The 23589-nt window shown below is 31.7% G+C and overlaps 4 protein-coding genes across 4 annotated transcripts; all 4 read left to right on the top strand.

The window, feature by feature from the left end:
* Positions 1 to 1736: 1736 nt before the first annotated feature.
* LOC141691539 (uncharacterized) lies at positions 1737 to 2438 on the top strand. Its single transcript, XM_074496268.1, has 2 exons — positions 1737 to 1865; positions 1968 to 2438. Exons 1-2 carry the CDS (start codon positions 1737 to 1739, stop codon positions 2436 to 2438), a joined length of 600 nt encoding a protein of 199 aa, XP_074352369.1.
* A 9483-nt stretch (positions 2439 to 11921) lies between these two features.
* LOC141693742 (photosystem I subunit O) lies at positions 11922 to 14050 on the top strand. Its single transcript, XM_074498902.1, has 4 exons — positions 11922 to 12093; positions 12200 to 12272; positions 13226 to 13405; positions 13850 to 14050. The coding sequence occupies exons 1-4, from the start codon at positions 11994 to 11996 to the stop codon at positions 13938 to 13940; spliced, it is 444 nt and encodes a 147-aa protein (XP_074355003.1). The 5' UTR covers positions 11922 to 11993; the 3' UTR covers positions 13941 to 14050.
* A 119-nt stretch (positions 14051 to 14169) lies between these two features.
* Positions 14170 to 17304, top strand: LOC141693740 (putative aldo-keto reductase 5). The gene is made up of 5 exons (XM_074498901.1): positions 14170 to 14633; positions 14875 to 15078; positions 16188 to 16360; positions 16460 to 16562; positions 16718 to 17304. Exons 1-5 carry the CDS (start codon positions 14406 to 14408, stop codon positions 17051 to 17053), a joined length of 1044 nt encoding a protein of 347 aa, XP_074355002.1. The 5' UTR covers positions 14170 to 14405; the 3' UTR covers positions 17054 to 17304.
* Positions 17305 to 17764: 460 nt separating this feature from the next.
* On the top strand, positions 17765 to 20188 carry LOC141693739 (putative aldo-keto reductase 4). The gene is made up of 5 exons (XM_074498900.1): positions 17765 to 18130; positions 18412 to 18615; positions 19019 to 19191; positions 19293 to 19395; positions 19560 to 20188. The coding sequence occupies exons 1-5, from the start codon at positions 17906 to 17908 to the stop codon at positions 19896 to 19898; spliced, it is 1044 nt and encodes a 347-aa protein (XP_074355001.1). The 5' UTR covers positions 17765 to 17905; the 3' UTR covers positions 19899 to 20188.
* Positions 20189 to 23589: the final 3401 nt, after the last annotated feature.

Raw genomic sequence — 23589 nt, 5'->3', positions numbered from 1 at the left:
TCTAAAATACATGAAAATAATTCAACAAAATATTACAATCATCCATATCATATATGACTTAAATTTCCAAAATATAGTGATAATACAATACTTAATCTTTAAACATTCTTTAAACCTTAAACTCGATAAAAGAAAACAGTGACATATTCTTTTAAATATTGAGAACCTATGTTATAAACTACAGATCAATGAGCCATTTATTTGTGCTAAACATTTTCATAGTTATAAAATTAATATATTAACGTTTAATTATATTTTTAATCGGGTTGGGTTGGATCGGTTTAAAAATATCGAAATACATATCCAACCCAATTAAATCGGATTGACATTTTTTCAACCCAAATATATATCGGGTTGAAAAAAATCGGTTTGGATCGGCCGAAATAAGGTCGGTTCGGATCGGTTTGGTCGGTTTGATCGGGTTGTGTATCCCCTAGATTGTACTCTGCTTTAGTATGTTACAAGATGGTTGAATAAGCCCGCAAGAGTTGACTAAGTTAGTTAAAGAGAGTATAATTATCCTCTTGGTCAAAGGTTCGAAAAGAGAATTTATAATTATGCCTCCTTAACTGGAACCTGTCGTTTAATTGCGGTTTACCGGGTTCTTACGATAAAAAAATGGTTGAATATATTGATTATATGATCTATAATTGCTAACAAAATCTAATTTGAACGCTTGTTTCAAAATTTTGCTTGTAAAAGTTCGAAAAAACTAATTATTAGATAATAGATTTGTCATTTGTTTAGTTTGTTAATCCAAGACAAATGAATTTATTTTGAAAGTTACAGAAAGTTAGAATGTTAAAAAAAGAAAATCCGTTAATGAGGACAAAGTGTTTTTTTTTGGTTTTGTATAGAAAATTTTGAGGTCTAAAAGGAACAAATACACAGAACCCCGAACGGAAAACTCTGTTAAGATTTTAGTTATTTATTATCTACAATCTATCCATGTTGGCTACTTGGCTATATTTAACAAGCTTTTTATGAAAACGAAGTATGTTGAATTTACAGCATTTAGGAGTATATATAAATATATCTTCCGAGAGTTTTACACATTATCCTTTTTATTTATTTATTAATTTATTTATTTATTTTGGTCACGTGTTAAGATGATGTTTATAAGTTTTAGCAGACTATTCCCTCATTTTGAAGTCCTGTTTCACATCTGGTGTAGATCGAGTTATTCGATATATCAATATAATATTTTTTAAATTAATTTTTTTTGATATTTTATGTATTGACCTATCTCAAAATAAAATAACTATTTATTTAGCTTGTTTTTTGTTTTGGCATTCAAGATATTTGTTTCGACTGAATTCCAAATTATTATAAGACTTTTCTGAATGTTGATGTTGTTAAAAATAAATAATATATTTTTGACTATTAAAATAATAGAATTGTGTGGGAGTCTCTAGAATAATCTTGGTACGTGTATTAGTATTTTTCTATGTTCAATGTATTGTGTAGGTATATATAATCTCTAGATACATGTATCTTGGTCAAGTGATGTATATTGGAGTCTAAGAGTTATCTAGATATTTCTATGGAGTCCTATATAAAGCCTTGTACCAAGTCATTTGTAATCAAGTAATTTTTCAAGTAATACATTTCTTCTCCTAAATTGTCTTGTGTGAGTTTGAGTAAGATCCTTTCTTCCAACAAAGTGGTATCAAGAGCCAAATGTTCTACTTCTACTTGTCTTCAAAGAAGGCTTGTGTGGTGTAAAGAAGAAGGAGATGGCAAATGGAATGTTTCAATGGAAAATGCCAAAGTTCACCAAAGATAATTATGAGAATTGGTGCATTCGTATGAAGGCAATCCTTGGAGCAAATGATGTGTGGGAAATTGTGGAGAAAGGATTGGAGGTGCCCGAAAATGAAGCAAATTTGAATCAAGTTCAAAAAGATCAACTTCAAGCCCAAAGAAAGAAGGATCAAAAGGCGATCATGATCATTCATCAATGTTAGGATGATTCTATATTACAAAAAGTGGCTTCCGCAACAACGTCAAAGAAAGTTTGGGATACTCTCAAATCTTCTTTTAGTGGCGATGCTAAAGTAAAGAGAGTTCGGCTACAAACATTTCGTGGCGAGTTTGAGGCTTTGCGAATGAAGGAATCCGAATCAATCTCGGATTATTTTTCAAGGGTCTTGACCGTTGTCAATCAAATGAAAAGCAACGGAGAAGAGGTAAGTGATGTTCGTGTTATTGAAAAAGTTCTTCGTTCGCTTGACTCTAAATTTGATTACAAATTTGTGGCAATTGAGGAGGCTAAAGATATAGATGAAATGACTATTGATGAGCTTATGGGATCATTACAAGCCCATGAAGAAAAAATGTTAAAGAAGGAGCCAATTGAACAAGCCTTACAATCAAAGTTATCTTTTAAAGATAATGATGGAAGGTATATGAGGAGCCAAAGAGGTCTTGGACAATGACGTGGAAGAGGATTTCTATATGGACAAGGAAGAGGTCGTGGCAAAAAAAGGGAGGAAAGTCAAAAATATGAAAGATTGTACGAGACAAGAAATTCAAGAGGCCATGGAAGAGGAAGAGTTACACCAAGGTATGGCAAGTCAAATGTTAAATGCTATAATTGTCAAAAATTTGGTCACTATGCTTCTGAGTGTCACGCTTCAAAAAATCAAGTGGAGGGGAAAGCTAATTTTGTTGAAGATAAAGGCAATGTTGATGAGCCCACTTTGCTTCTAGCGCATGAAGGAGAAGTAAATTGTGAAGATAATTTGTGGTATCTTGATAGCGGCGCAAGTTATCATATGTGTGGCAATAAAAATTTGTTTGTGGATCTTGATGAGAAAGTGAATGGAAAAGTCACTTTTGGAGACTCTTCAGGAGTGCCCATCAAAGGCAAAGGTAACATCTTAATTCGCTTGAAAAATGGAGATCATAATTTTATTTCAAGTGTTTATTATGTGCCTAGCATGAAAAATAATATTTTGAGTTTGGGGCAACTAATGGAGAAAGGCTATACCATCACCATAAAGATGGATTTCTCAATTTGAGAGATTCTAATGATAATTTAATTGCAAAGGTGCCTATGACCAAGAATCGTATGTTTATTCTCAAAATTCAAAATGATGTTGCAAAATGTCTTAAGGCTTGTGTTGGAGATTCTTCTTGGCTTTGGCATCTTAGGTTTGGGCACTTGAACTTTGATGGACTAAATTCACTATCAAAGAAGCATATGGTGAATGGATTGCCTCACATCAACCATCCAAACCAAATTTGTGAAGGATGTCTTTTCAGAAAATAATCAAGAAAGAGCTTTCCAATGGAATCTATGTCAAGAGCAAAGGAGCCACTTGAACTCATTCACTCTGATGTATGTGGGCCTTTTAATCCTCCATCTTTTAGTAAGAATCGCTATTTCTTGTTATTCATTGATGATTTTAGCCGCAAGACATGGGTGTACTTTCTCAAAGAGAAGTCTCAAGTTTTTGAATGCTTCAAAAAGTTCAAAGCCCAAGTTGAAAAAGAGACCAAGTATCAAATAAAAGCCATTCGTTCGGATCGAGGAGGTGAATTCAATTCAAAGGAGTTCTTGTAATTTTGTGAAGCTCATGGTATTAGACCACTTGCAACGGTTCCAAGATCACCGCAACAAAATGGAGTCGCTGAAAGAAAAAATAGGAGCATTCTTAAGATGGCTCGAAGTATGCTAAAGAGCAAGAATATGCCTAAGAAATTTTGGGCCGAAACGGTAGATTGTTCCGTCTACTTGTCAAATAGATGTCCCACGAGAAGTGTTAAAGACATAACTCCGCAACAAGCATGGAAAGGAAAGAGACCATCTATTGATCACTTAAGAGTTTTTGGAAGCATAGCTTATGCACACGTCGATGATGAGCTAAGAACAAAGTTGGATTACAAGAGTGAAAATTATGTGTTTGTTGGCTATGATGCAAGAGCAAAGGGGTACAAACTTTACAACCCCATCAATGGAAAGATTATTATTAGTCGAGATGTTGTATTTGACGAAGAGAGCTCATGGGATTGGAGCAACACACAAGAAAATTATAATTTCTTCCCATTTGTTGATGAAGAAAGTGAAGAAAATATCACTCCTCCCACATCACCACGAGCAACAAGTGATGGACAAACTCCTTTATCTTCTTCAAGTGATGATGACGAGACACCACCAAGACGTTATAGAAGTCTTGGAGAAATATACGATGAAACGGAAGAGGTTCCCGCTATTTCTGACTTAACACTTCTTTGTCTTCTAGCGGAAACCGAACCAACAAGCTTCAAAGAAGCTGTGCAAGATGAAAGGTGGAAGAAAGCAATGGACGACGAGATTGAGTCTATAAAGAAGAATGACACATGGGAGTTAGCAACACTTCCAAAAGGACAAAAAACTATTGGTGTAAAGTGGATTTATAAGGTGAAGAAGAATGCCCAAGGTAAGGTGGAAAAATATAAGGCAAGATTGGTGGCCAAAGGCTACAATCAAAGACATGGAGTGGATTATGATGAAGTTTTTGCCCTGGTTGCAAGAATGGAGACTATAAGGCTAATCATCTCATTAGCGGCTCAAAATGGATGGAAAATTCATCAAATGGATGTGAAGTCCGCTTTCTTGAATGGTGATCTTGAAGAAACCGTGTATGTGGAGCAACCATTGGGATACATCGTAAAAGGATAAGAAGGAAAAGTGTTAAAGTTAAAGAAGGCCTTGTACGGATTGAAACAAGCGCCGAGGGCTTGGAATAGTAGACTTGACAAATACTTTCAAGCTCAAGGATTTTACAAGTGTCCTCATGAACATGCTCTATATGCCAAGGTTGCTAAAAATGGAGAATTTCTTCTTGCGTGCTTGTATCTGGATGATTTAATATTCACGGGAAATAGTCCAAGTATGTTTGAGAAATTTAAACAAGACATGATAAGAGAATTTGAGATGATCGATATTGGGCTTATGTCATATTATCTTGGCATTGAAGTAAAGCAAATGGATGATGGAATACTAATATCACAAGGAAGCTATACAAGTGAGATTTTGAAGAAATTCAAGATGGAAAATTGTCAAGCCGTAAGCACCCCCATTGAATGTGGAACGAAGTTGTCGAAATTTGAAGAATTTGAGAAGGTGGATCCTACATATTTCAAAAGTCTTGTGGGAAGTTTGAGATATTTGACATGCATGAGGCCCGACATACTCTATAGTGTTTGACTTATTAGTCGCTATATGGAGGCTCCAACAACAACACACATGAACGCGGACAAGAGAATTCTTCGTTATCTCAAAGGCACAATGGATTATGGATTGTTGTATCATTACTCAAATGAGTTCAAACTTGTTGGTTATTGTGATAGTGATTGGGCCGGTGACATTGATGATCGAAAGAGTACCACCGGATATGTATTCTTTATCGGTGACACATCTTTTTCATGGAGTTCAAAGAAACAACCCATTGTTACCCTATCCACTTGTGAGGCGAAGTATGTGGCGGCGTGTTCTTGTGTTTGTCAAGCTATATGGCTAAGTAGAGTTTTGGAAGAGCTTCACATGCCACAAAATGAGTCCACGGAAGTATTGGTTGATAACAAGTCGGCAATAGCTTTGGCCAAAAATCCAGTGTTTCATGAACGGAGCAAGCACATTGATACAAAATATCACTTTATTCGGGAATGCATCGAAAGGCGTGAAGTGGAGTTGAATTATGTGAAGTCCCAAGCTCAAATTAGTGACATATTTACAAAGCCTCTCAAAAGTGACGTCTTCAACAAATTTCGAAGTCTACTTGCGATAGTCAAAATTAAGGGGGGGTGTTAAAAATAAATAATATATTTTTGACTATTAAAATAATAGAATTGTGTGGGAGTCTCTAGAATAATCTTGGTACATGTATTAGTATTTTTCTATGTTCAATGTATTGGTGTAGGTACATGTAATCTCTATATACATGTATCTTGGTCAAGTGATGTCTATTGGAGTCTAAGAGTTATCTAGATCTTTCTATGGAGTCCTATATAAAATCTTGTACCAAGTCATTTGTAATCAAGTAATTTTTCAAGTAATACATTTCTTCTCCTAAATTGTCTTATGTGAGTTTGAGTGAGATCATTTCTTCCAACAAATGTGTCCTCTGTGTAATCGACAACTAGTCGAATAATATATGAGATTTTGCGAGTATATACATGCGTTTGTGAATCAAAATTTGTTATTTATCGTCTGCGTCATTTGAAAAGGTTTTGAAAAATTTACTTAACAAACTTTAACCTACTTGTAAATTAAATCAACCTTCAAACTAGAAATCTAAGTAGTTATTCGATAAGACTACTAATAGAAATGAATTTTTCTACTTATAAATTGAGAAAAATTACTTTGAAAACGCATATTTTTAAATTTGTATCTATTATATATATAATAGAGTATATAGGGGGTTGGATAAGAAATTTTTATTCTACTTGAAATTACTAAATTACCCTTCATTAATAAGTACTACAATTAATTATTAAATTTAATATCATGTATTATTACACCTAAGTCATTATTACTTCTTATTAATAAATATAAATAATTATCTTATTGAATAACATATGTTTAATATTAATAATTTTATATATGTTATCATTTATTATTGAATAATAAAAAAATATAATCAGATATCTAAAATTTAATAATATTTGCATATATATATAAATATATATATACTATATTCTTAATTTTTTTGAAGACTCTATATAAAATAAATTTAATATGTTAGTTAATCTGAAATCGACAAAGTTAGTATATCAAGTATTAAATCCAAGAAATATAAGAGATATTCTCTTTGTATACTAATAAAAGAGTTGGTTACGAGGGGGTTTTATAATAAAGTTGAGATTCTTATTATATAATTAAATCGAATTTAAACTAATATTAGTTTGAAAATTTTGAACATATATGATAAAATATTAAAATATCAACATTGCGGTTACATCAATGCTTTACAATAGTAACGTAAATTATTTTTTTACATTAACCAGTTTAAAGATTAATTTTAGAGATTTAAGTAAAAGATTTATAAGATTACTGCAGTGTTACAGAAATCGGCAATTTTGCCGATAAATCTCTAGAAAGCAACCAAACGATATTATAGAGCAAAATCGATGCATAAAATATTTTTGCCATTTTTAGTCAAAATGGGCGATTTTCTTGTCAAAATCGGCGATTTCTCGATCAAAATTCGACGAATCAGACACACGATTTGAGGCTCTGCAGAAAAGAAATGGAAGAGAAATATACACAGTCTTGAGTTGGTGAAGAGATGCGATTTTAAAAGAAGAAACCAGAGGAAACTGGAAAGATAAGGGAGGAAACAGAGAGACATAAAGATAATTAAGATTTTGATTATTTTAATGAATAATGCACACAAAACATTGTTATAATTTGGTATGAATGTACAAATGACAACATTTCAATTTTACACCTCTCAAGTATAATTATTTTACTTATATATTTTTAAAAAAATATAAAAAATTTGTCTGATTTTATTTTAATTTAATATTTTGATAAATTCCCGATTTTGATAAATCGTAAATTGGTAGTTCAACCGTCTTAGTCCAATTTCCAATTTATATAAACTAGAATTACTGACATATTTATTAATATATTTATCATAAAAAATGAAGTATATTGAAAATGTGTTCATATTGTCAATTACTACCTCCGTCCCCCTCATTTCTTTACAATTTTTTTCACATGTTTGACACGCATTTTAAGGCAACTATAAAGTATATTTCCGTAATTTATTTTTAAAAATTTTCTTTTTTTGTATAAAAGTGTGAACATTATATTTTTATTTAGAAGAAAAAAAATTAAAAAAGATTTATGCAACTACGTTCAATAAGAGTATTAAAGTGCGTGCCGAGTTCCCGTCCCCCAATGTAAGAATTGAGGGGGATGGAGGGAGTATACAATATTATATTCAATATGTCAGATTTCATATTCAATCATTATATTTTCTGCTAAGGAAAGTAAGAATTATTTCATATTCATTATATTTTGTACCACTAATTGTACCATGTAAACAACTGTAGAAACTTTTTAATTAACTCCATAATATTTCATTATTATGAGTTATCTCTTATGAGTTATAATTATTTTCATGAGAAATGTGTGTTTTTATTTGCATTATATTTTGATCGTATATTTCGATTTCATTGCCACACATTCAATTCATTTTGAAAGAAAATATGTTAAGTACGCCATCGATCTCAATTCTATAAAAATAGATATTTAGTTAATCAATTTTTCAGGAAGTAATATAAATATATCGTCAATATTTACAGTCAAAATAACATCAATTCATATAATATAGAACGTACACGTCCATTGCACGGGGTACAGAGGTATTTTAATTAAATAACTCAAAGTGAAATTTTCAACTTTAAAAGGTCGCATCTGGATATTCGGGCCGTTAATTCATAGAGCTTTTCGGTTTGGGTCTCCTTACTGGTCCATCTGTGTCAAGTTTGGACTTTTGTTTTTACATCTCGCCATAGGTTTTAGCATCTGCATGGGCCTTTAATTTCGTTTCATAGACTAGTACTAGATGAAAGTAATTTTTCTTCATGTGGCCTAGGACAGTCTTTTCCAGGATGGGCTGTAAATTGCCCTGCTATATAAAATCAGGTTATTAAGTTAATAAACGACTAGTTTTATAACCCGTGCAATGCACGGACATGCTCTAAATTGGACGAATCGATATTATTTAAGTTATAATTATTGATAATATTTAATGTTCTCCCTTTCAAATGATGATGAATTGTCTAATGCAGTAGTAGTTTGTTTACATAACATTTTGTTTTATAGTTGTTATTTGAATTTTAGTATTCTTCAATTTTAATTTGCGATCTTGGTAACTCTTTCCATCTTTCAGAAAATATTAATAAATCCACGTCACTCGACATATTAGGCGCATCGTGGTTGGATTTCGTATGTAAACTTTACCAAGATTATTGATTTTAGTTAATACTATTCGTTTATGCCATGATGATGCAGTAAACACCAATATAAACCAACATGATCATATATTTTATGAATTATGAAGACCATAAGCTAAAGGTTTTTTACATAAATTCATACATACATAAACATATGTATGTATATATATATATATATATATGAAAGTCCTTAGTTTAATTTTTTTGTGTAAATATAAATATATAATACTTAAAGTATAACATGGTTATATATAAATATTTATTCAGTTAGAGGTATAAATGGTTGCGATGCACATAATCATATTTCATATATAAGTTTCTTTAGTTAATTTATTTTTAATATTTAATTCGCAAATATTTATAGTAGACCTAAATATTAGTGTTATTGTGATAAATATGACAGCCAACTATGTGATTAAAGGTTAGTGGTAGGCTGTGATAATATCATTAAGATTAATGACGAACAATAATATTTTGTAAAAATAAATTTTATTATAATTTAAATGTACTACCACTTTTTATAAATAACATGATTTTGTACTCAAGTTTTTCATGTATTAATATTGTTTATTTTGTTATTATTATTATTATTATTATTATTATTATTATTATTATTATTATTATTAGTACTACTATAATAATAATTATTATTATTATTAGTAGTAGAATTTTTAATATATATGTTTTATAGACCTATTATTAAAATTAAATATTTTTTTACTTTTAGTGAAATTTAAAATTATTAATATTAATATTTATTTTAATTTATATTTAAAATTCAATTATTTATATTATTAATTTGATAATTAATAATGTATGTATTCTCTTTTTTAGAATTTAACAACGTTAAAAATAAGTACAATTTTATTTTTTATAGAAAAAAAATTGAATTATTAACTAAAAGGAAAATTTCATTTGCAGAGCAGGTTTTAAATATTCGGAGCAAATAAAAAGGTTAAGACAATACTACCCCATCTACCAGCCAAATTGAAAAATAAACTGAGGGTAATATAATATTCTTATTGTATTGCTTTGATTAAAAACCTGCTCTCGAAATATAACATCTCTGATTAAAAATAAATTTTATTATAATTTAAATGTACTACCACTTTTTATAAATAACATGATTTTGAACTCAAGTTTTTCATGTATTAATATTGTTTATTTTGTTATTATTATTATTATTACTACTATAATAATAATTATTATTATTAGTAGTAGTAGTAGAATTTTTAATATATATGTTTTATAGACCTATTATTAAAATTAATATTTTTTTATTTTTAGTGAAATTTAAAATTATTAATATTAATATTTATTTTTAGTTTATATTTAAAATTTAATTATTTATATTATTAATTTGATAATTAATAATGTATGTATTCTCTTTTTTAGAATTTAACTGACGTTAAAAATAAGTACAATTTTATTTTTTGTAGACAAAAAAATTGAATTATTAACTAAAAGGAAAATTTCATTTGCAGAGCAGGTTTTAAATATTCGGAGCAAATAAAAAGGTTAAGACAATACTACCCCATCTACCAGCCAAATTGAAAAATAAACTGAGGGTAATATAATATTCTTATTGTATTGCTCTGATTAAAAATCTGCTCTCGAAATATAACATCTCTAACTAAGTTGTTATATATATACACATGTACGTACATATATATATGTATGTATATATGTATGTATGTGTGTATGTATACATGCGTGCGTGCATGTATCTCTATAACAATTAATATAAATAAATATATATATTAAGTATGCAATAATTAATCGATATTAGTAAGTCAATTATTAGATAACTTATGTATTATATGATGCATGCATGTATCTTAATAATAATTAGTTATAAATATATATATATATATATATATATATATATTAAGTATGCAACAATTAATCGATATTAGTAAGTCAATGAAGAGATAACTTACGTCTTATATGAATTTTTATGTAAGGGTTATCATTTAAATTTTTTATACTAGTTTTTTTTAATAGAGTATGTAAATCTTACGAAGAAATTAATAATAATGACTTGCATATTAATGATGTTTTAATTGAGCTAATAAAAATTACATGAAGGAATCTATATGAATTATGTAATAATGAATGAGTATTAATGATTAAAATAAATAATATATGAATATTAATTGATTTATTTATGATTAAATTTGCTGAGCGAACCCACTGTCGTTGTATTAGATATATAATAGATTAAACATTTATTAATTACTACCTCCGTCCCATTGAGATATATACGTGCACTATTTCGAGACTTTTATAAAATTTATTTTCATAATATTTTTTTCAATTTTTTTTGAATAAAAGTTTAAACATAAAACTTTAATTCAAAAAAAAATAATTTAAAAACATATTATGAAACTATACTTTAAACGAGTATTAAAAAACGTGCTAAAAAATGATATATAGAATCTAACGAGATAGAGGGAGCATATATTAAATTGAATTGGACATGCAATTTTACAAATAAAATTTAATTATATGTTCATTCCACCTTAATACGTGTTGAAATATTCAAATTGACATGTAATTTGAGAACAAGTTTTATAGTTAAACTCACTCATGAATTATGAGTCGAATATTTGACTTTTTTTGAGAGAAATCAAAAACTCGACCTGATTAATAAACTGGGTTAAATGATAAATTTGATAAATTTAATTTAAATATAAATAATTAAATATTTATTGCAATTAATCAAATATATTTAAGTTTAGTAGACATGCATGTTTAGCACCCTGCCACTGCCAGTCTGCCGCACCAGCAAACACTGAATTAGAGACAAGACAAGTGGCAAAGTACAAATTCCAACCTGTCCCTAATAATCCATTTTATCTATACAAATCCACGTGGCATGTTACAATTGACTGACACATTATCTTAGCAATCTAAATCCCACAAAAATCCTTGTATCCACCACACATGCAATAAATCAAAAATTTTAAAAAAATCTCAACAATCATAAATCAAGCAGTATTCATAATTATCCTTTGGTCTGAATCACAACACAAGCAAAAATGGCAGCAGCAACATCCACCATTGTAGGCTTGGGAACTTCCTCTCTCACTTCTCCATCTCGCCTTGTTTCTGCTAAACAAGCTAATTGCTTAACTTCCGGTGTGTATATATAATTCTTAAAACTTTATTATCTGTATCAACTTTATTCGATTTGTGTTTCATTAAGTTAAGGTTTTTTATTGAATATTTCATTTGTTATTTATAGGCTTCTTGAGATCTCCAGTAGCAGCAAGAAACCCACTGAGGCTAGCACAAGCTTCAGGAGGAAGGTTTACATGGTAATATCTTTTGTTTTAGTTTAATCAAGTTATTAAGTAAGGCTAGCTAGTTATAAATTATGACATTTTGGCAAAAATAATGTATATATTTGTGCAAAAGATTTTGTCCTAGGGCTTGATTGGACCAAACATATGCACAGCATTATTATTTTTACTACATTTATATTGTGTGAATCTTACAAGTTAGAGTTTGTAGTTTAAGATCTATCATAACAGTCAACTAAAAATTTTAAATTTAAGTACTAGAAATGTTTGTAATCATGGACAATGAAAGATCGAGAAGCTAAACTAGGCTCAAATTTCGGCTAAACTGAAAATTTTAGTAGTCATTTTTAATAAATCACAACTTTTAGTTAAAAATCATTACAAATCTATACTATACTATTATAAATAGAACACTCTCTATTTGGTAGTTACTCGGTACAGTTGTTTGGTAGTTGCTCGGTACATTGTTTGGTACGACAAATAACAACCGTCAGATCTAAAGTCAAAAAAATGAGAACCATTGGATACAATAATAAAATATTATTATATTAATATTTAAACTGCTCTCATAAATTCAGGTTCGAACCTCGTCAACAACTTATTATATTTAAACTTTTATATTCTTTATTTAAACAATATATTATATTATATTATTTATTTTCAGTCAAGTTTTAAATTATTATAAAACATATATTATTATAATTTATTATATTTTTCGATTTATTTTTCAACTATTGAAAATTATATTATAAAATATATTATTAAAAACTATCGAATGTTAAAAACAATCCGTGCATAATTTAAATCCCGACTAACCTCTAAAAATTAGAGATAATTCATTTTAGTCAAGACTGTTGTGTGATTCTGGTTGCTTCATGGATCATGAAGGCTCAACGCCTTGTATATTAGTCTAAAAATAAAGAAAATTAATACATGTTACGTACTAAGTTTGAGATTTTTTTTGGCAGTTTTGAGCAGAACTGGCTACGTAGGGATTTGAATGTGATCGGCTTCGGACTGATCGGATGGCTTGCACCATCAAGCATTCCGGTGATTAATGGCGATAGTTTAACCGGACTTTTCTTTAGCAGCATCGGAACTGAACTTGCTCACTTCCCCTCGCCTCCTGCTCTAACATCTCAGTTCTGGTAAACTCACCAACACTTCCCTAGTTTCCTTAATTTTAATGAATCTTTTTATACATTCATAATTGCACGAATTCATGGTTGTGTACCCTGCAGTCAAGGCCCAGCTTATACATTTATAGATCATTTACCTGCTCATATTGGGCCCAATTCTATTGGACATATGTGTTTGTCAATTTAACGACGATTCTCTTGCGTAACCATTCCAACTAAATTCTTAAAATGCCAGTGCCGAGTTTTATTTTAATATTTCTAATTAACGTAATCAATATTAAAGTGTCACAAAGATGTTTATCAAGATTCTCATACTTTTTTTAAAATTGTTTAGAGTTCTTTGAATAATTTATCCTACTTCGTGGATAGAATGCAAAATTATTATTTTTATTTATTCTTCCAGCATTATTCTTCTCCTTTGTGACCATCTAAATTGATGTTTTGTATGCATAGGTTGTGGTTGGTTACATGGCATTTGGGGTTGTTTATCTGCCTAACTTTTGGACAAATTGGCTTCAAGGGAAGGACTGAAGATTACTTTTAATTAAGATGTAATTTTTAATTAGTGTTGTTTTATATGTACTTGTGGGACCAATGTATGTATTTGTGTATGTTTAATATTCTATGATTATTCCCCCAAAGCGTTGTACCTTCCTTTCTCCGGTCAAAATTAACCTTCCTCTCCCGGGGGCCTTTTATTGAATTGAAAAAAGGAAATTAATCAATAGCTAATGAGAAAGATTACTGTATAATTATAGTCAAGTCAAGTTAAACTTTTAAAAAAATTAGTTAAAGATTATAGTAGTATTATTATAAAAGGGCACATGAAGCAGCCTTAATAAAAAACTGTAACTTGAGAAATGATAAACAATATACATGGCTTGGGCCTGGAGGAATGCAGTGCTATATATACACATGGACATGCAAGAAGCAATTATACACAATTCTGAATTCTCCATCTCTCTCTCTCTCTCTCACGTACACTATACAGTAGAAGATATATCAATCAATGACTTCAACAGTACAAGCAGTGGTGCCAAGAATAAAGCTTGGTTCACAGGGTCTTGAGGTTTCAGCTCAAGGTTTGGGTTGCATGGGCATGTCAACCTTTTATGGCTCAGCCAAACCTGAGTCCGACATGATTCAACTCATTCACCATGCCGTCACCTCCGGTGTCACATTCTTAGATACTTCCGACTTCTACGGCCCCCACACTAATGAAATCCTGATTGGGAAGGTCCGTTTATTTTTCTCTCGATAGCTATATTAAAAGGACAACTTGTTGAATTACAAATAAATATATCTCGTGATAAGCTAGGATTATATATGTTATTGTCAAAGATAATCAGTAAAAGTCCCTGTCTTTTCGGTTTTAAAACAATGTAATCATAATGAAAATAGCTTGAAGCCTTGAACGATATTAATGTAGTACAGGTATTTCTATATTGAAAATTTTGCATTAATATAAATGTTTACAGGCTTTAAAAGAGTTGGGACTGAGAGGAAAAGTGGAATTAGCTACTAAATTTGGAGTGAGTACAAAGGATGGACAGATTGAAGTTCGTGGAGATCCTGGTTATGTTCGGGCAGCTTGTGAAGCCAGTTTAAGCCGCCTTGGAGTTGAATGTATTGATCTTTATTATATCCATCGGATCGACATTCGTGTTCCTATTGAAGTCACGGTATGTCCCTCCACATGTTGTTCTTATAAATTTACATTAGCATCCAATTGTCTTTTCTATAATTTTACACTTTGCATCCACATGTTGTTCATAAAAATTTACATTAGCATTTGGTTCTATTTAGGGGTGAGCATAAAAATCCGAAAACCGGATTATCCGAATTTTTGATCCGGTATCCGATTTAAAAAATCGGATAATTAGGATATCTGATCCGAATAATTCGGAACGGATATCCGATCCGGTTTTTTTTGTATAGATTCGGATTCAGATCCGGATCACAATTTTTCATAAAACCGGATATTCGGATCCGATCCGGTTTTAACTTTTTTTAATACAAATCAAATTATATATATAAATACATGATAAATTATATTTATTTTAGATTTTTTTTTAAAAATATTTAGCGACATTATGACGGTTTCAAAATTTCAGGTTAATATCCAATTTACTCATCATTCCTTCGTTAATATCATCAACAAATTTGATATAAGTGTGTAATATCAATATTAACAAGTTTATATTGACCATGCTTGCAAATTAGACATAAGTGATAGTAAAAAATAATAATTTATGTTTCAAGAGTATTCTAAAAAATAAATATGAACAAATTTAATATAAGTGTACAATAAGAAATATGTTTATATCGATTATGTTCGCTAATTTACAATCAATATTTATATTAAATTAATTTACGTGTCACCATTTTTCCCAACTAATAATATGATGACAAAAGTATAGTTTAATGAATCATTAGTTTCACAACTCGAATATGTATTACTTATCACGTAAATCATATTTTTTTTTAAAAAATGAAAGTTTTAAATGAATCCGGATAATCCGATTTCCGGTCCAGTTTAATCGGATATCCGCATATCTGGATATCCGGTTAAATCGGATCCGGATACAGAATGTAATTTTAGCGATCCAAAAAACCGGATATCCGGTTTTAATTTTAAAACCGGACCGGATATCCGGTTTTGCTCACCCCTAGTTCTATTACTATCTACTCGGATGATTTAACAGATCATGAAACAGGGGATTTTCTGTGTTATATTATAGGTGTGGTAAAAGTTGTACAGTTTTTCTTATACTTTCTCATAATATGCAAGATGGGAGAACTCAAAAAACTAGTGAAAGAAGGTAAAATAAAGTACATAGGATTATCGGAAGCTTCTGCTGATACGATTAGAAGGGCTCATGCTGTTCATCCCATAACAGCTTTACAGATGGAATGGTCATTGTGGACTAGGGATTTGGAAGCTGATATTGTTACATGTTGCAGGTCAGTCTCAATGGAGAAGTTAATGTTCTTTGGTACTTACTTCTAAAAGATTTTAAGGTATAACAGAGCATTCACTATTAATATCTTTGGTTTTTTTAGAGAGCTTGGCATTGGAATTGTCCCATACAGTCCCATTGCAAGGGGATTCTTTGCATCAGGCCCTGAGCTGATTCAGAACTTGCCTGAAGGCGACTTACGGAAGGTTTGTGCAGAAAATCTTTCTAATTTACGTTTGCAAAATATTTCCTGACAAGTCTTTTCCGTACAATTGTGTCAAAATCTCGTCCTTTTTGGTTAACTCGTTTATTAGCTTAGGTTCTTATATTCTATGCTGATGTGTTAATGATAAATTTACAGACAATGCCGAGGTTCAAACCTGAAAATTTTGAGCACAATAAACGCGTATATGAGCAGTTAAGCGGAATGGCATCGAGGAAAGGATGTAGTCCCTCACAGTTGGCACTAGCCTGGGTCCAAAGTCAAGGAAATGATGTTTCACCAATACCTGGTACAACAAAGATAGAGAATTTAAACCAAAATGTTGGAGCTCTGTCAGTGAAACTAACCAAAGAAGAGATGGCTGAACTCGAATCTTTGGGTGCTGGTGATGTTAAGGGAGACAGACATGCTCACATGAAATTTACCTGGTTGAATTCCGAGACACCTCCTCTGTCCTCTTGGAAATCTGAATGAATAATGTGCCAATGATGTTTTTCGGATTACTTTTATAAGCAGAGTGTTTTGCTTGTTGAATTTATGTATTTATAGTATGTAAATCAGTATCTTATTATTTCATAGTTTGGTTAATAATTTCCTATTTGTTAGGAATCAGTAGCTCAGTGTTGTTGTTGATGTATGAATTTTGTTAATTCTGTAAGGCTTTATATGCCCTGTTTGTACACACGTTTCATTCTTTCCTTAAATGATAAATCTATTTCCTTTGATTTTTGGCTGCAACATGTCCTGGGCAATAAAGTAGAATGGTAAAACACATTTTTAGTGGCAAGAGCATCCTAAACAGGGGTGATTCTCACTATTATCAACTCAACAATAATATCAATATATTAATAATCGTCAAATGAAGTCAGCGCTCTAATCCTCTATTTTTATTATATCCATTTTTTCTATGATGTGCACATACACGCAGTAAGCGTGAAAATCTATAAATTTTGATCATTTTAATTGATATCTTTTTTCTTTATACAGGGGTCTACTACTACAAAAAAGAAAAAATTAATTAATATAATTTAAAATTATAAATTTTCACGTTTATTATATACATATCAGCACGTAATAGAAAATTCATTATTATATATACACGTAGCCATAAGATCGATAGTGAATGAGGTCACTGCGTACCTCAAAATTTATCAAAATATCTCTAAGTGTTTGAAAAAGGGAAAATGAAACTCTTTGAGAAAAGTCTCATCTCTCCTATGCGCATGCCCTTGTTGCCTGTTAAATGGAGTTACTGTATATACACAATCATCTCTCTCTCTCTCACACACACACACCCGCACACAAACTACCTAGTAGAAGGTATCAATGATCTCAATACCAGCAGTGGTGCCAAGAATAAAGTTGGGGTCACAGGGTCTTGATGTTTCAGCTCAAGGTTTGGGTTGCATGGGCATGTCAACCTTTTATGGCTCAGCCAAACCCAAGTCCGACATGATCCAACTCATTCACCACGCTGTCACCTCCGGTGTCACATTCTTAGATACTTCCGATTTCTGGGGGCCCCACACTAATGAAATCCTGATCGGACAGGTCCAATATTTCTTCTCTATAACTACATTATTTTACCAATTTTAATGTACAGATTTGTTTATTATCGATAATTGTTACTATCATCGTGTGTGTATATATATGTAATCTCAAACCAAGTATATATGTTTATTGATTATTCCATTTATTTTGTTAAACGAGCAACAAATTTAATTGTTCACAAATTAACTAGAGCATCCTTTTTTGTCATCGATGTTATTGTTAAAGATAATCAATAAAAATCTCTTTCGTTTTGGTTTCTGATAATGTGACGACAATTACAGGCTTTAAAAGAGTTGGAATTGAGAGGGGAAGTGGAATTAGCAACTAAATTTGGAGTAACCACAAAGGATGGACAGGTTGAAGTTCGTGGGGATCCTTGTTATGTTCGGGCAGCTTGTGAAGCTAGTTTGAGCCGCCTTGGAGTTGAATGTATTGATCTTTATTATATCCATCGGATTGACATTCGTGTTCCTATTGAAGTCACGGTATGTCTCTCCAAATGTCGTTCATATAAATTTACATTAGCAATTATTGTTATTAACTTCGAATTAAATGATTAAAGAGATCAAGTTTATTCATCGACACAACATGAGACTAAGATTTAGCTAAGATCATGAAACATGAGACTGTTGTCTTGGTTTTTGTTAAATGATTTTCTTTTATAGTCGGAGTCGATCCTGAAGTTGTCGGGATCCTAATCAAAATTCAGATGAGGAGCCTCTAATGCACATTTATACTGAATTTCTAGTGCTTGATACATGGATAATTAAAATTTCGGGATTCTAACGTTGGGGGCTCTGGCGCTTGTAGCTTAGGCCACCCGTGTTTATAGTTTAGCTGCACTAAAAGTCAAATATATTTCTAATACATCTCCTCATAATCTGCAAGATGGGAGAACTCAAAAAACTAGTTGAAGAAGGTAAAATAAAGTATATTGGATTGTCGGAGGCTTCCGCTAATACGATTAGAAGGGCTCATGCTGTTCATCCCATAACAGCTTTACAGATCGAATGGTCATTGTGGTGTAGGGATGTGGAAGTTGATATTATTTCATGCTGCAGGTGAGTAGACATTCTGCTCTCTCTTTTCTCAGCGATTTCCTTTCCAGATTTTGAAATAGAACAAACAATTCACTTGCCTATATCCTTGTTTTTTTGTTTAGAGAGCTTGGTATTGGAATTGTCCCATACAGTACCCTTGCAAGGGGATTCTTTGCATCAGGCCCTGAGCTGATTCAGAATTTGCCTGAAGCCGACTTTCGGAAGGTTTGTGCAGAAAATCTTTCTAATTTTACTTGTGCAAAATTTTCCTGACAAGTTCTTTTTCCTTGTCATCATTAAATATTCAATTGTGCTATCATATCATTCTTTTTTCTTAAGCACATTAAAATGTATATAGTGTATGCTTATGTCTAGTGACAAATTTGCAGAGAATGCCGAGGTTCAAACCTGAAAATCTTGAGCACAATAAACGCGTATACGAGCAGTTAATCGCAGTGGCATCAAGGAAAGGATGTAGTCCTGCACAGTTGGCACTAGCCTGGGTCCAAAATCAAGGAAACGATGTTTCACCAATACCTGGTACCACAAAGATAGAGAATTTCAACCAAAATGTTGGAGCTCTGTCAGTGAAACTAACCAAAGAAGAGATGGCTGAACTGGAATCTTTTGGTGCTGCTAATGTTGTTAAGGGAGACAGACATGGTCAAATGACATATACCTGGTTGAATTCCGAGACACCTCCATTGTCCTCCTGGAGATCTGAATAAAAAACGAGCCATGTTCCGATGTCCTGCTACTTCAGACACTTGAGAAGGGTGTTCCCAGATTAATTTTTTAAGTAGAGTGTTTTGCTTGTGTAATTTATATTATAATGTTATATGTAACTAGTATGTTGGTGAATAATTTCCAATTTGTCAGGAATCAGTAGTTCAGTGCTGTCGTTAATTTGCGAGTTGTATTAATTCTTAAGGGCTTTATATGCCCTGTCGAGCTTCAGTTAAACACAAGTTTCATTCTTCCCCTAAATAAATACTACTACTACTACTTGTTACAATTAGTAGTCAACCTGCTCAGAGTTTGAATGACACTTCCATTTTTAGTTTTGACAAAAAAAAAATAGAAACAGAGATTAATAACACTTTCAAGCAAGATCCGGCAACACAGGTGGAAACTTGACCTCGTAGACACAATTTCAAAACTTTGACACGTCTAAAAGCTTCTGGAAAGTATTGAACCATATATGAGAGTTCAAACAGCAGAATCAACATGTTTATCTCTTGTCAATGTACAAAAATTTGAGCTTCATTGTGCTAGCATGAAGTTCGAGAAATAAATTCAAGAACAGAAACCAAGCATATTGAGATATATTATTGTTTCTAGTGGTTTGCAGAAGAAAGTTATCTTGGAAAATGAAAAAGCAAAACAGGATTCAGAATGCAGTGGACTGAAGGGTACTGCAGGAGAGCTAAAAACAGATAAAAGACCGTGAAGTCGAAACTCGAAACAGGACACTTGACAAGAAGCTGGGCAGAGAATTGGCAATCACAAAGGAAACATTTAACCTTGCCAATGCAGAGCAGGAGCTTGAAAGTGAGAGGATGACAAGAGAGGTACATGAGCAATAAATCTCAGCATACTAACATCAGTTAACACCTATCCGTTTCTACAAAGAATGTTGGGAATATTAATGCACGCGCAACAATAAGACAGTTATATATCACAGATTAACAAGAACATGCAAACTTAACTAAGTAACAAAACAAACACGAAGGCACAAATAATATATAATTAGAGACTGAATTGACAAGAAATTAGATAAAATCACTTAGCACTATGAAATTTTATCAGAATTAGAGAATCAGCTGAGTCGCTAGCCCCTCGAGAAAACTTGACTGCTCTTGAAGAGATTATTGTCCCACTTACGCTGTGATAGATTGCTACAATATCACTTTCAGGATAAAACAGTTCAGATCGATCCGTTCACACATACGACAAGGCTAAACAACGACCAGTATCTCAATTCACCAAAAAACACCAAAAAAATCAATAAATATATGTATGTATATGTGGGAGATAGCCGCAGAGATGATGTTCTAGAATTTCTATCTTTTTGCTCAATCGATCTCCCTCTCAGATTTTCACACGCTTCAACTTTTGCTCTTCTCTACTCAAAGTAACGTATGTAATAAGAGTCTAATTATTATTATTATTATTAAAATAAAAATAATCCTCACTGAAATATTAATATATCCTCACTGAAAGTATGTAATAACGTATCTCAACTTCTTTCTTGGTAGAAAATCAAACACTTCCAAAATTAATTTTATTAATTCAAATTATAATATAATAAAATATTTATTAAATAAGGAAAAATTAAAAAACAATAGCAAATCATCCATATACACTTATATTTAAGACTCCCACTTTTGTATATGCCCTACATCCGCCGTATAGATTGCAGAAGAAGAAAAGGCTTTTTAAAATTTTAACTATTGAAATTTTGAATCCTTTAATAATATATAATACATAAAAAATAATACGTAAATATTTTAATTTTATTAATTTCAATAATATATAACCATTATTTTTATAATTTAGTTTTACGAAATAACAAAACAATAAAATTACAAATATTATAATCAGTCCGTGCATAGCACGGGTTATAGGCTAGTAGTATACTTATTTACACAAAACATGTTTATATAGTTTTAGCAATTGACTTTCCAGTTCAAACCCTGAGTACCAGCCTCGGGCCCTAAACAAACAAAAACTTTTCAGCACCTCAGGACCTGAACCTCTCGCCTCAGGCCCTGAGCATTCCAGAAACATTTTCAGCATACCATCGAGTCCTGAGCTTCCAACCCCAGGCCCTGAACATTGCAGAAACTTATTTCAGCACATCATCAAGCCCTGAACCTCTACCCCCAGGCCCTGACCATTGCATAAATTTCACAATATATTTCTCTGCTAAAACCGAAACAACCCCTATACAAATAAGCATTCTTGCTCCTATTTCTACATGGATTTTACTAAGAAAATGTCTTAGATCAAAATATGAAAGTTTAAGTACTTATAGCAAGGAACAACATCCACTTATTATTATCTGGAAATTACATCAAGAACACATATTACATGTGTCCTAAAATTTCCATTTTCTAACAATCCCCTACAAATCCATACAGAAATGCATTTTGGTTTTATTATGACTTGTTTTTTAGAGTCGTTACCCTTTCGAGTTTGAACCCTCCTAAGTCCCTGATAAGTGGAATTTATATCCACCTGGAATGCTTCATATCGGCTTAAGTTGGTGTTTTGGACTCAAGTATGTGGTGTTTTTAATGTGTTTTGTGTTGAGTCATTGCAGGGCATTAGTCGGAGGTGGAAAAGAGCTTTACAATGATTTTATGCTAATAAGAGTTCAGGAATGGAGTTGCGGAAGATTGCACGAAGAACAGAGCAAAAATCAAGAAAATGCAGGAATTTTTCCAGAGAGCAGGCGTGCCCACGTCCAACCAAGCGTGCCCACGACCATGCTGACAGAAAGGGAGCGCGCCCGTGCCCAATAAAGCGCGCCCGCGCCCAACAAAGCGCGCCCGCGCCAGACTTCTGCTGCAGAATCCTGTTTCTACTCTGATTCGAGGATTTGGAGAGTCCAGGTGATCCAGGGGCTTATATATAAAGATAAGAAGACATTTTTTAATAAGAAGGAAGCCAAGGAGAACATTAAGAAGACCTAGAGCACACGAAATGACTAAGGAGAAGAAGATTTAGTTTCATACTTTTGTATTCTTCGATTTAGGCGATACTTTTGGATGCTTGTTTTGTTCTTGTTCTAAACCCTAGTAATTTATATATTCTTGCGTAGTATTCTGGACTTATTTAGTATCATGTTTTCATTGGAACCCATGGTGACGATGCGTTCGATCATGAACCAGTCGTTGTCATAGGGTTCTAGCGGATTTATTTATGGATTTCAATAGTTGATTGTTTAAATCTTTAGTGTGTGGTGATTTATGATTTCCTAGTTTGGTTGTGCTTATTCGTCTTTGATGCGTAGCTAACATCTAAGATTGTTTGTTAATCTGTATTGAAGCGACTGTGAATATAGAGGTTTAGAACTTGCCATGCTAGCATAGGTTTATGTATGAATTGACATGCATGATTCGTAGTATAATTTTAACCATCTTACACACCCTATATAATCACAATAGATAACTTGTTCTTAAACCGTTATATTTTCAGATCTTATAGACATATAGGGTCTAAGCATAATTGGTTTCTACTCTATCTTGATTGTGGATGTTTAGTAGTTGGATATAAGTATATCGAAAGATAGCGTATACTAATTTCGTGTTATCTCATTAGTTATCATAACCATCGCATACTATTGATAAAGACATAACTTTGAATGAAGTATTTAATGAAGTTAGAATCCCATGTTTTATTCTCATATAAGTA

The sequence above is a fragment of the Apium graveolens genome, chromosome 10 (genome assembly GCF_009905375.1).
Source record: "Apium graveolens cultivar Ventura chromosome 10, ASM990537v1, whole genome shotgun sequence".
In the NCBI taxonomy this organism is placed as follows: domain Eukaryota; kingdom Viridiplantae; phylum Streptophyta; class Magnoliopsida; order Apiales; family Apiaceae; genus Apium; species Apium graveolens.
Note: the sequence above shows the minus strand (reverse complement) of the source record. Positions and strands in the feature narration are given on the sequence as shown.